The 14814-nt window shown below is 37.2% G+C and overlaps 1 protein-coding gene across 1 annotated transcript in view; it reads right to left on the minus strand.

Moving 5' to 3' along the window:
* The window catches only part of SAMSN1 (SAM domain, SH3 domain and nuclear localization signals 1), a 141942-nt gene that overhangs the window by 98419 nt on the left and 28709 nt on the right, over positions 1-14814 (minus strand). The window contains 2 exon segments of the mRNA XM_046002294.1: positions 11826-11912; positions 14249-14286. Of these exon segments, the coding sequence (XP_045858250.1) occupies positions 11826-11912; positions 14249-14286 (125 nt within the window).

A 14814-nucleotide genomic window follows, 5' to 3' on the forward strand; every position in this document is an offset into this window, starting at 1 on the left:
TTTCACCTGGGAAGTCCTTTTTGTATTTATCAAGATTCAGTTTTTTTTTTCCTTACAGCTCTGTGATATTTAACTAGTTACTAAAAACTTAGAAGGCATGGGACCACGAAGGGCAGAGTACAGTAGTTTTTCAGGAAATAGAAGTCATATTTAAATAGTACCTTTTCGTCACCTCTTCCTACCTAGAATAGCTATCATCCCTTGGGCAAAAAACCACTGTTGAGAAGAAAACTATTATAGAAACTTAGATGCTAACATGTTACTTATCTTTGGGAAGAGAGTCCTGTGAATGGAGATACCTGGAAATGATCATATTTGTACCTATATAAAGAAACAAGATTTATTGAAGGTAGTTATCTGTCACAGAATCTGCAAGTATTTATATTATATTTTAGGAAATAATAATCAATGAAATCTGTATAATTTAGTTAGCTGTGGTCCCAAAAGCAAGTCTGGAAAAATAATTGTAAAGAGGGCTTACAGTTGGTTCAGGTCCGTAATACTACAAGATGTGTTGATGTCTATGAGTGTCCTGGAAATTTTCCATACCTTCTAAAACCTGTCTTTTCCCTGAACTTCTGTTTAGCAATGGCCCAACAAGGAAAGGAGTGTGGTTAAGGTGATCTGAGGATTTCAATATGGTAAGAGAAAGTCGATACACTTTTTAACACTATAAAATTTTCCTTATCTCACAAGAAATTACTAAATTTGGGGGACATTTTCACATTAAAAACTCATTCTTCTTTAGAGGTACTGCTTTATGCTTAAGTCAGAAAGCTTGTCGGTAAGTATGAGTCTTATGTTTTCTAAAAACACTTCCATGTGGCAAATGCAATAAAGAACTATAGAAAATAATGCTCACTGTACCAAAATTATTGGGAAACAGAAAAAAACAGTTAAATAGTATTATTTGGGGAGAAGTTTCCTTCCATTTCAAAGGCAGCAGGTTTTACATGTCTTTGGTAGTGAGATGGACTCCAGTATTAGAAGTTTACCCTCTTGGTCACCTGGGTGGCTCAGTGGGTTAAATCCTCTGCCTTCGGCTCAGGTCATGATCCCAGGGTCCTGGGATCGCTCAGCAGGGAGCCTGCTTCCCCCTCTCTCTCTGCCTGCCTCTCTGCCTACTCGTGCTCTCTCTTTGTCAAAATAAATAAAATCTTTAAAAAAAAAGTTTACCATCTTTAGCATTAGAAAAAGGACAAGATTGATGTTATCATTCTTTAAAAAAATAATAACTATAAAATAAAAATAAAATCACACAGTTGCCAAAATAATGGAGAAAGGATCCTTTTCTCTCACTTTTAATAATCATCAAGTTAACAAAGTACGGCGATTACCATTTCACCAAATACATACATATAAAGTTGATATCTGTGTGTAGGTGTATATACACACACACACACACACACACACACATATACACACACATACATATACACACACATTAAATATATAGTGGATTCATTCCCCATCCTTCACTTACTACAGTCCCAACACATGATCCAAAAATCCACAAACTCAGAAGTTGGTAGAAAGAGAGTTAGGATCAAGAAAATGATTCATGAAGGCATTGATACCTTTTTCCCTTTCTGCCCTTCACTATCAGGTACATAATAGGCATCGTTTTGGAAACTCTGATAGAGTTTAAACTCAAACCAAATATATATTTGGAGTTAGGTAATATCTGAAGTCATAGCATAGGATATTTTTTATTACGTTTAGTAGGGGTCAATGCAAGATCCTTACTGTCTACATCTACTTGAAAAATCCATGTACCTGGTATTAAGCAAAGGGCATTGGATGGAGCTTACAACGGAACGGAAGGGAACTTTGAACTTGATTCTGAGCATGAGGACTACAATGGGATTGCAAGGAGTTTAGGGAGAGGACACAAATGCTCTTTGTACCTCTTCTGGGGGTAACACACATATGCTGTTTCATTTAATATTTATAATAATCATAAGAAATTTTTCTCATCACCATTTTACACATAAGGAATCAGAGACACAGAGACTTTAAACAAGTTCAAAGTCAAAAGTTATCACTCATATGAAGGTGAAGCAGGTTTGGTTACTATAACGGCCAAAGCTAAGCAGAAGTCCCACAAATTCTAGCCAAGGACCAAGAGGCAAAAAGTAGAAATCAACAGAACAGCTGAAGCGACTGAAGCCAATGACGAGATTTTATTTTGCCATTGGGTGTAGGATGTGGATTTGTGAGGGAGGAGGCCCCCATTTTCACGTTTGTGTTACATTTTAAAGATGTCAACTAGTACTTGGTGCTTGGCACAGTATGTCACCAGAATGTTTTTCCAAGCCATTTTTTGAATTGTATAATTCTTTTAAGCATGAGAATAATGTTAAGGGATACCCCAATAATTCCTTTCAACTTTTAAAAATGATCATTATAGGATAATATCCATATATACATATATGTGTGTGTGTGTGTGTGTGTACAGATATATATGTGTGTGTGTGTGTGTATAAAATAAGAACTTGGCTAAGGAATATAGTTCATTAATAAAATTCATTTATTAGAACCTGGCATTTCTTTTTCTGTATATAAACTAAAAGTTGAAATGGGGACTGGTTAGCCTCTTTTCCTTGCTTTAAAAGGTGATGGATGGATATATGGATAGATGAATACATAGGTAGGTAGATAGATAGATAGACACAGTGAGCATGACTTTGGATACTAAAGTAAGAAAATCTATTCTGATTTTAATTTCATTTCACCAGAGCCCAAGATGTGGATTTCCTATTAACATTCCATGTTCCTTTAAAACCAACTAAATCCACTCTGTAAAATCTTCTATTAAAAAAGAGGTTATGTTTTTCTTCTAGCTAACAAATAGAGCTCTACGTTCTTTCTACCTGCAAAATGAGTTATAATATTGCTCTTGGGATATAGGAAAACTCCTCCATCTATAATGTCACATTATTTTGGGTGGCTTGGGTGGTTTTAAGATATGTTTATAAATTGTTTTATACTGCTCTTTTCAAAAGGTGGGTCATAATGCCCCTCTCCCTAGGATCAGCTGGACTTATTAATAAGTTGTCTATAACAAATAGAATAAGGGAGGAGTGATGGCATATGACTTCGGAGACAAGTTTTAAAAGGCGTCCTGGTCTCCTTCTTACTCTGTGCCTTGGGTCACACATTCTGGGGGAAGCCAAATGCCACCTTCCGATATACTCAAGCAGCCACATGCAAAGGCCATCAAGATGAGGTACTGATTCCTCCGAACGGCAAGAAGCAGAAAGCCCTGCCTAGCGCAGGGAGAGGGACTTTGGAAACAGATAACTAATCCAGTAGCAAAGTTATACAGTGGGTAAGGAAGTACTTGAAAATAAGAATGATGCACAACATAATTTGTTCATTTTTATATTCCATCATACATAAAAACTGACAATTTTTTGGTTGACACTTTCAAGTAGTAGGTAAATAATCGGTCGTTTTGGCCTGTTTTTTTCCTGCCTTATGGTTTGTTTACAACTTGGATTATTTGTCTGATGAAACCTAACAGGGCACCTGTCTCTTCTGGATCACACCATAACCTTAAGTGTTTTCCCGGTCACCTTGTGTCAAGCCACCTCAGTTAAGCTCACCAAAAAGCAGTCCCACTTTGATCCAATCTGTGTGTATCTTTTCCAACAATGGTGTGCTGAATTGGATACAGTTTAAAGTCTCTATGAGTCTCTACAATGCCAATGGCCTGTATGTAGCCAAGAGTTGTTTTTCTTATTAATCCGATTTTTTCTTAAGGACTCAATGACTAACTCTCAACTCTAGAAGCCAATGACCCAGAAGGAGGCTGGTCTAGATCGCACAGTCGGGGCTGAGTCGAGTCACCCTCTAACTCTGTGCCCAAGGTTTGTTCAAATATCTTATTAGGGCTCGGCACTAGCAAAAGTGGCAGTTATACAAATAATGTGTGTTCACGAGGAATATGTTCAGCTTTGAGGGTGAGGGGAGAAGAAGGCTCCCCACCAAGCAGGGAGCCCGAGGCGGGACTTGATCCCACGACTTCAAGATCAAGACCTGAGCCGAAAGCAGACGTTTAACTGACTAACTCACCCAGGCGCCCCTCCTGCTCCACCATTCTTACCATGTGCCTTTTGCCCTGTGGTGGAAGGACAGCTTCTAACTTAGCAGATACCAAGTCCCAGCTTCCAGCAGGGAAAGGACAAAGCACAAAGCTTTCTCCTCAGGAAGCTTTGCTTCCCCTCGTCCCCCGAAAAGAAAATCTTCCCCGGGCATTTCTTACTACAATTCCCTGGTCAGGACTGGATCCCATGACCACCCTAACTACAGGGGAGGCCGAGAAATCAACTACTTAAGCTTTGCAGTCTCCGTAGAAAAGGGCGTCAAAGGAGAAATTGATTGAAATGGGTGTGAAGTCATCCAACCTTTAGAAGAGAACCTAACCCACGCTTACATACACACGTATTTTTAAAAAAATTAATTCATGCAGCAACACTTTTTCCATTGAAGGAGCGTAGGGAGAAAATGTTTTGGTGCAGTCTTGGGTGGGGGGTGCTTGACGGGGCTTAATATCACCAGCACTGAAAGTAATAAATGTTATCCCTCTTTTCTATCATGAATATGAATGACGCTCTGAAGGCTGAAAGCAACCTAAGAATTTACGTGAGAAATGAGGCATGAAACATTTTTGAAAATATATTAGCCCAAAGTCTGTATTACTGCATATTTTATACCCTTTTCAATATGCTACAAAAGGTCTGAGCCATCAACTGAATGCTGCCAGAAAAGAACAAATAAGAACAAGGATACAAAAATAAATGCTGGGAGTCAAGTTACCCCAAGATGTTCTTTATGGTCGGTGTAATGATCACGGTACCGGGCAGATGGCTTTGCTTCAAACTCTCCCCATCGGCACTTGTCCTGCAAGGTGGGTTCTCCAGCAAGTTTATCCCAGGCCAAGTAGTCAGAAATACTCATGGAACTAAGTTGGTATTGGAGAGAGAATTCCATAAACGCTTCCTGCCCGCACCTCCTGCCCCTTGGTTCCTTGCACTTTCTTCTAGACCTGAGATCTTTCCTCTTACTTTGAAAAAATGAAGGAAACATGTCTAGCCGAGGGGTTCCTGATGGGGAATACAGTTAATGTTTAAATTCTGTATTATGAATGTTTTTATTGTCTAAAATATATTTTCAGGCATAGTCCTGTGATAATCAGAAGTATGAATATATTTTATATCCCGTGAACTTTATCCCATGTTAATGATATTCTGTAAAATGGCCAACCATGTGAAAATATGTACCCTGTTAAGGTATTATGCATTATTTTAATCCTTTCTAACTTTACATGATTTTAAGAAGTTCTACAATGAATATACATTATTCCCACGATAGGAAACAAATGCCAACTTCGGTTTTTCCATGAGGTTATTGTCTTACCAGACCAGATATGAGCCAAGTTTGGGCTTGTAAAGTGAAACTGCGTGGGGCATCATGTCTGTAGACAAGTAAGAAGTTTTTACATCATTTTCTTCATTCTCAGAGATGGTTCTATTTTTCTTCTAAAAACCTAAAGAAGGACTTCTCTTGGCGCAACACATGTCTGGGGAGCTCTTACTGTAAATCAGCCTTCATTTATTTCCTGGCTATCAGACAATGCTTCACTTAGATACTATATCTAAGGCCTCATCTAAATTTAGGAGAATGAGACCGCAGATTTTACAAATAATCTGCCAGCTGTGCTGGTGAAAGTGTCCTGAAGCCCTTGCAAAGAGTAAGAAAAGGAGGAGAGGGAGGCAGAAGAGAAGAAAGGAGCCTCAGGGACAACCACAATAGAATTTTTTAAGCATGTCCTAAATGCTAGCCATGAAGGGAAGTGCTTTAATAAAGTATCTCACTTAAACCTCCTGATTAAGCCAGGAGATGAATGTTCCTTATAGCCTGACTCTACAGATCATGAAAACGGAGGCAGAGAGAAATTATGTAAATTGCCCCAAATCACAAAGGTACTAAGGGCCAAACTAAGATTCAGAGCTCTGTGTGTTTCCAGATCTCTCTACCACGCACTGTGGGACACTACGCCGGTTGAAGGCACTCAGGCAATTTGGGGCAGCCCCCCTCAGGAGCTCGCTACTATCACCCCGGCAGCATCGGAACAGCCAGAAGACACTGTGGCTGATCACAAGTTACGGTCCACTGTCTAACCCATTAGAAGGCCTCCGACAGCCTCGGAAATCAGGCCGGATTTAGGAAGGCGAGCTTCCTTTCCTCACCAAATCAGTTCCTCATGATTCAGACGCTGTATCCTGTCTTCCAACGGATCAATCTACTGCACCGAGGAAGGCCGGTTCTAAATTTCCTAATAAAACTATCAGAATGATGAAAGAGAACACGATGGGCTGTCGGAAAAATATCAAAAATCAGTGTGATGCTTGAGTTGGCCCGATTGCTCATATACTGTTTTCTATTACAAGGTGAAGAGCAACTATTGGGCTGTTAATTAATGTTATGTTATTATTATGAGGGAGGCCCAAGGTTCAGACATTCTTAATTGCCTGAACTCCTGGGCTAATTAATGCAATTTATAAGGGATATGTCAGGAATAATAGTATATGTTTTTATATCAAACGTAAAAACATGAGGGACGTGCCCCTCACTGAAGGTTACCAGATAGTTCTAAGCACTTAACATGGGTCTTGTCAGAGAAAATCCCAGTACACTAATTTAATAGGCTCAGAGTTACTTATCAAAAGGCTGTTGAGCATAATGTTTTGCATAATCAAATGGTTTATTAACTCAAGTCATCATTTGATTTTTTCATTTATATTCCAATTCACAGAGATACAAACATATCAATTACAAAAACAGCCTACAATATCTAAATACAAAATAGCTACGAGGCGAAGTATTGTACACAGCATCTAGAATACTACAGAGCTCAGTAACAAGATGATTTTCACAAAACACATGCCAAACGTTGATTATTCACATTACCTGACAGGAAATGCCTTGTGGTTTTTTCCCTTGAAAAGTATGCATGTTATTACTCAAAAGAAAATCATCTTCATTTAGATCTATGAAAAGAGATCAATGTTATGTAGATTATCAGAAATTACAGGACTTAAGAAGTGTAAGTGCAATTTAATACTCTTTATACTTTTCATATATTTACTATTACAGTACTATATTGCCTAGATCATAAACCTTTATTTTCTTAAAGATATCTTATTCTCACAAGAAACAGGTCCAAATAAAATATAAATTTAACAAATTAACAAATTTAACAAAGGAAAAATGAAGAATGCCACTGGCCAGCTGGGTATCTGAGCAAGCATGGAACCTCTCTGGGACCTCAGTTTCCCTCTCAGTAATAAAAGAGCAGCATACTGCCTACTAAATTCAGTTACACAGCTACCAGTTTGTGGCCTCTGCTGTAGAAAAAGGAGGACGTTTGAGGGTCTTGAACCAAGGAAGAGACATCAGAAGAATAGTATTTTACGAAGATTAGCTGTTTGTCTTGTGGTCTTACACATTTTTATTTATTTGCAATCTCCCAAATATTGCCCTACAAGAGAATATTTAGAAAACAGAAGCAATTTGGTCCTAAGTAGTAACGAAGTTGCAATAGTTGAATTAGGCAATATGCAGCTGTACTTTCCATAGATGGCCACAGAAATATCCCTCACACCACATATTCCGCAATGGGAACTTGGTATGTCTCCATCAAGAAACAGAGTTCAATTCTCCTCTTATTGAACTAAGCTGATCTTAGTAACTCACTTATCATAGAACAATGCAGTGGAAATGATGCTTTGTGACCCCCTCCCCCAAGACTAGGTCAGAAGAAGCCTTACAGCTTCTGCCTTGTTCATTTGGGGTGCTCACTCTCCAGACACTTCCTCCCGTGGTGCGAATGCAGATGTGGGGAAGAAATGAGATTAGGTAAAAAAGCAAAATAATCTAATAATCTAATAATTCTAATGAGCTTTCAGGTGATTCTAATGAAGATACTCCTAACCATACTCAGGAAACTATAACCCTAGGAAGAACTCCACTAAGAAACTGAAGGGAGACTCATTTGTCCAAAACACGAAGGTGCTGAGTGTTCTCGTCACTCAATTCAGAAAGTCCTCCTTGGAAGCAAGAGGCCTGCTCACAGGCAGCCTGTGCTCGGGGAGTTTCTTCCCAGGTGATGAGCGGGTGTTCAGGTGTGAAATAGGGCTTTTCTCTGTCACTCCTTCATGTGAGCCAGTCTAACCAAAGTTAGATTACATGGTCTTGGGAAACAATTTTTTTTTTAAGATTCTATTTATTTATTTGGCAGACAGACATCACAAGTAGGCAGAGAGGCAGGCAGAGAAAGGAGGAAGCAGACTCCCCACTGAGCAGAGAGCCCAATGCGGGGCTCGATCCCAGGACCCTGGGATCATGACTTGAGGTGAAGGCAGAGGCTTTAACCCGCTGAGCCACCCAGGCGCCCCCGGGAAACAGTTTTTAATTTAATTGGTGGTCCCTGAAAATTAAACAGAATAGTAAATACATTTGTGACTTTATTTGCCAACCTGAAAGCGAGGGTATCAAGCCAAAAAAGAAAGAGAATTAATAAGGTCTGGAAAAATCAAGCCAGAATGTTTACATGCATATTCCTAAAAGGCGGGCCAAATAATGATACTGACTAGAATTCAGGAAAGAAGGTTTCAAACCAATGGCAATTCAAATGTGAAACCGGAAGGCCCTAGTAACCATCCCTCCTATAACAGGATTTTTGGTAATGAATCTCATCAAAATCATATGTAAGGAGTATTTATTTTTAAAATAATTTGACAGCAGTATGGGTGAAATTAATACTCCCCTCAATACCAACCACATTTCCTGATCTTATCCAGCCCTTTACTTCCTTTACTAACAGGCCAAGTTTTATTATTATTATTATTATTATTTTGCCTATTTTTCTGTTTTATGGAATAGTCTGTCATAGTCACACTGTTTGAAAAATCTCTAAATATGTTGTTTCCTTTTTATTACTTAAAAAAAAATTTGCTTTGCCTTTTTTCTTTGTACTTTCTGACATAAAATATAAAAAGCTTATTCCTGATACCACTATCTTTACTTAAATCAAAACTTGATCTTAGGTAAACTCCAATTCACAGATTTCAAAGTTTGTTCTTTTCAGGCTTGATTTAGTTTCTTCATAAGGCTAAGGCCAAAATAATTTTAAAATTATAAATTTAAAATTTTAAAATTGATCTTGATTTACTCTAATGAATATTATGACTATTCTACCTTTGATGGTGCTGAAAATACAATTGATATGAATTACAGATTAATTTTCCTTGATACCTAAACTATGCCAGTGCTTTAGTCATAAAGTCCTGAGCACTTAATTTATTTTGCATTTATTTTGCAGATGTAAGTCTCTTTTAACAGCACAGATGGAGGTTTCGATAAAACTCTTCTTAGAAGAAGGAAATGGACTAGATAAACTAAAAATATTATGCTTCTGGCACTCAATGTATTCTGGTAAATTCTGTCTTAACTGACATAACACAGTCATATTATTGAGCTACGTGAATATCTATGGATTCAAACACCAGGCACAAATTCTTGCTAAACATAACCCGTGGACACTTCTTTCATCAGGCCCCGATATTCCTTAGGGCTGAAGTGTTGTTAATATGTGTCATCAACAAACACCTTTTTGAAATTGAAACTAAAATGGAGAGAAATGGCCTTTTTTTCCCCTTTAGTTTTGGAGTTAGTAACAGATTCTGTAGGAGTTAGTGCCATTCCTACCATTTAATTCCCTGTATATTTTCTTCTATTTTATTGAGGCTGCCTTCAGAATTTCATCATACGTGTTCAATAAAATAACGGGCTCTGGTGATAGCAACGAGGCACCCTCTGGTCTTCCTCTCCCTAAACTTGACAGACGGCCTATCCTCAGACACAGTAAGCTTCTCTTCAGTAATTATGCAATTAACAGTTGAAAAGTAGTGTTTAAAAATGAGAAAGAAATATTGTGGGTTGATGGGAAGGGCACTAATTGCCTAGAAATACTCTGAGCTTTCCAAATGAAGCTCCTCCACCCATAAAATTCAAGACCACAACTTGTGGCCCTCCCTTCCCCACTGAATTTCTCCCTTCAATTTACAGTGGCACGGATGGCCTTGGTCTCGGGCCATCAACTCTTCCTTGCACAGCATTAATCCCTAGGAAATGTCCTGTGACTCACCTGCTACTGCTGAAATGCCAGCTGAACTTTTAGACACACACACACACACACACACACACACACACGTGTGAATATATGGTAGCTTAAGATGCAGAAGTAACCAAAGCTGAGAAGGTTTCTGTAAAGGGTTGCTTTTTTTTCTCTGACAAAAGCACATCTCTAATCAGAAACACCATACTGTAAAGCCAAGATTTTTTGGCTATAATACTATATATATATAATATATATATTATATTATAATATAAATATATTATATTATATTATATATTATATTATAAATATATTATATTATAATATATATTATATTATAATAAAATATATTTATATTATAATATAATATAATAATAAAATATAAATATAATTTGCCTATGGCTCCTAAATTAAAAAAAAATCGAAGAAAATTATTTGCAAAAAAAATAGCAAACTGAATTATTAAGAAAGGGCAACATTTATAACAAAATAATCTACAGTACAGTTATAACTTCTTGATCCATAATCAATATACAATATCTAAAAATCACATGTATTTATTAAAGGGATGGAGGATGGATGACGTGGATGAATGTCTGACTAATCTGTAGAGTGTGTGAGTGAACATAGCTGGCATCCACGAGGTGAAGATACAGTCCAATCTCAACATGATCTTATTAAGACATTTCCTATGTTGTGATGAAAGAAAATACCTAAATTCCAAAATGTTTCATCTATTTATTTATATAGAGAAAATATAATTATTTAAAAATTCAATTAAAATTATTTCCCAAAATGTTACATAATCTTTATTTCAAAATAAATTATTTTCATAAATAATTACTTTGTAAATCTAAGAGCACTCTTAAAAGGTAAAATTTTGATAGAATATGTAATAAAATCACTAAACTAATGATAAATATGCACCATAATTCCCTTTGTCCCAGGATATTAAAAAATATATTTAATTAAAAATTAGAAACTCTTAAATAATCAGTAACTAATATAATTATTTTTGTTCTAGTAACATTAGAGGGAGAATACCAAGCAACTTTTTATGCTGTTGTTCATGCTTGTAACTCTGAAGACTTTTTGTTTTATTCATTACCTTCCCAAAGTTAAATACTTTTAATTTTGAAGTCATTTATTATTAATACATTTTTCTACACCTGGCTGCTAATTTTCTCTTCTTGGGACTTTTTAAATTATGAAATGATATAATTTTGTATTAATAATCAAGGTTACTATTCTATATTTTTAAGGAAAACTTAAATGTTTTAACAACTATTAATATATTAATGTTATTTTAGATGGCTTTTCTATGGGCTGATTTGTAATACATTTTAAAATTCTTATAGACATTAAAGACTTTCAAATATTATTTGCAATTGATTCTTTGCTTCAACAGTCAACCTAATTAGGTTCTACTTCCTTTCTATATGTCTGTGAGTATCTATACACACCCAGACACATGTATATATCCTATTAATAATATATACCTCCTATTCTAGTTGTTTTTCCTTTTTTAAGTAGACCACAATGCCCTGCTTATTTTAATAGGGAAAGATGTAAATTTTTCTTTCCTGCCCTTTAAGCTACTTTGGGAAAATGCAAAGTCAGCTGAACTGAATTTAGCAATTACCTTTTAGCTGACAGAGACTTCTGATGTGGGAATCATTTTCAGGCTTGCGGGGTTCCTGCCAGATTGTGTCACTCACTGTTTTCCTTTCTAAAATAAAGCAGAGGATTGGTTAGCAGAATTCACAGTAACATCTATCCAGTAAGTGTAGGAAATATGAAATCAAAACAAGATCAGCACACAGTTGTAACTTGGTAAGAGACAGGAGAGCTCTGTGGTCCATCCTAGAGAGTTCTAGTCCCTGACAACCCCCAAGTGTCCTGCGGGCCCCCACATCTTTCCATAAACTACATAAGCACCCAAGCATACGCGGTAGGATGCTGTTATTGAAATACCTGTTGATAGTTTGTGATTACATTATTCTTGGAAGGGTTTTTCCTGAATTAATGTTTAGGTTTTCATGCTTAGTTCAAGTCTCCCCACGCTCCACATTCTTCATCATTTGTAACAAAATGATCAAGTGTGTGGAGAGAACACCGAACTGCAATGGTTTCAAGAAACTCTCAAATCTTGAGTGGAAGAACGATGAGTTGCTCGGCCCTGTCCTCCCACCACCTAGACCAGGGCCTGGAAGTGCGGTGAAGAACTGAACGGCACTAACATGAAGAATTAGAATCCCTTCTCGTCTCTTTACCAAAGATGATCATTCCACATGTCCTGTCATCATATTGATTAGGCAAATTTGAGATAATACACCCAAAGTGTCACAGGGAAACAAAGTCAGCACGTCTGTGTTGTTCTTAAGGTCACTGTTTACTCTCCTATTTGACTACAGGAAGGGAATCGAGCATCAAGAATTATGTTAGGAAGGAAACAGCTATGGCCTTGTGTGTACAAACTGCATAGCAGGCTATGAGAAGAAATTTGATGGAAAATAAAACTTTGACTTATTTCCTTTTACTTAAGATTATGCATTATTTAAATCAGGGCTGATAGGCAAAATATTTAAGAACTACTTGGCCAGAGGGCCTTGACTAGTGAGATAGGACACAGCCTCCGTAGACGGTGCCTTCTGAAGAACATCGGACCTCATTAAGATGCAGACACTCTTGAAGATGCATCCATTGATGATCATCACCTGGGTCTGAATGAGCTTTTCAGATCCCACCTAGGAGACTGGATTTTGAAAAGAGCTGGAGTTTGAGCATCCAACTCCTAGACTCTACCAGAGAGAAAAGGCACCCACAAATTTAACAAGCTTCACTAAAAATAAATTATTGCCTGGGCTCCCTGGTGGTTCAGTTGGTTAAGCATCTGCCTTCAGTTCAGGTTATGATCTCAGGGTCCTGGAATCAAGCCCCACATTCGAGGTCCCCGCTCAGCGGGGAGCCTGTTTCTCCCTCTGCCCCTGCCCCTTCCTGCTCTCTCTCAAATAAATAAATAAATAAATATTTCTCTCTCTTTTTTTAAAGATTTTATTTATTTGACAGAGATCACAAGTAGGCAGAGAGGCAGGCAGAGAGAATGGGGGAAGCAGGCCCCCTGCCGAGCAGAGAACCGGATGTGGGGCTTGATCCTAGGACTCTGGGATCATGACCTGAGCTGAAGGCAGAGACTTTAACCCACTGAGCCACCCATGACCCAATAAATAAAATCTTTAAAAAAATAAAGTATTGCCTGAATAATCCAGATTTTTAAGAAGATTTTATTTATTTATTTATTTGCGAGAGAGTCAAAGATAGTGACAGAGAACATGAGTGGGGAGGAGAGGGAGAAGCAGGCTCCCCGCTGAGCAGGAAGCCTGACTTGGGGTTCAATCCCAGGACCCTGGAATCATGACCCTAGCTGAAGGAAGATGCTAAACCAACTGAGCCACCCAGGTGCCCCTAATCCAGATGTTTTGCCACTGTGACTACTTTATAATTAGTGAACTATAGTCTGTAAGAAAAGGAGAGATGTTATCCGTTAGCTTTCTAAAAGTAATTAATAGAGTTAGATATTTACTTCAGAATTAAATAAAAATCAAGCCTTTTTTATAACTACAAAAACTATAACCACAGAAACTAAAGAAAAGGTCTGATTTTGAAATGCTGTGAAGAGTCTTTTGTAATATATTTTTTATTTCTTTTTATTCACTCCTAGATTCATATATCTGAAAAGATACGGAAGAGGTCACCTTGACCATGGTTCAGCCAAGCTAACGTTGAGAAGCCGGAAGATAATCAGCCAATAAACCATCAAAGAGAATTATATTTTTAATGTAAAAGGAAATTATTCTGAATAAATCAATGATTTCTTTGTCTTAGCCATTTACAGTTAGAATGGAACCACCTTCCTTTTAAAAAAATTTCTTCTGTAGAATTCAAAGACAACTCAATTTGACTTTCATTAATCACTTATTGTTGCTGTATGGAAGTGGCCGAAGAAAAGAACTTTTAGAGAAACAGAACAGATTTTCTGCATGAGTAATCTTCTAAATTACCAACCAAATCCTTTGTTTTCAGACATAGATCTCCGGATTGACCTAGAAGAATAAAAGAAGCAGATATTTAAGTCTACACCTAGAAAATAATATTTTTAATCAAGCAGCAATTAGGTTACTTAGACATGCTTGCACTACGTTTGAGAGCAGAAATACATTCTACCCCTAACTAAGGTCTATGTATAGCCCTGAATTTTCCTGACCCTAGAAAAATGCAGTTAATGGCAAAATACAGTTAATATGAATATAATCTTGGCCTGGAAATTTCCATGCAATTTGGAAAAATTTCCATGCAACATTCATAAAACTCACACACAAAAAAAGTGGGCCACTTTTACATGATTGTATCTCGAGGTAATCAATAAATAAATATCTCGAGGTGGAAAAGCTCTTTTTGAAATAATTCCATTCAACAAATACAGAAAGGATGACTAAATATAATCATGTATAATCCCTATTGAAACAATGGATCTGGGCAATAATCAACAATTGCTGTTAAAACTTTTCATTGAAAGGCTAAAAGGGCAACTTTGTGCTGGATGGCTCAGCCTAATACCATCTGAACCCACT

The sequence above is a fragment of the Meles meles genome, chromosome 4 (assembly GCF_922984935.1).
Source record: "Meles meles chromosome 4, mMelMel3.1 paternal haplotype, whole genome shotgun sequence".
Classification (NCBI taxonomy): Eukaryota; Metazoa; Chordata; class Mammalia; order Carnivora; family Mustelidae; genus Meles; species Meles meles.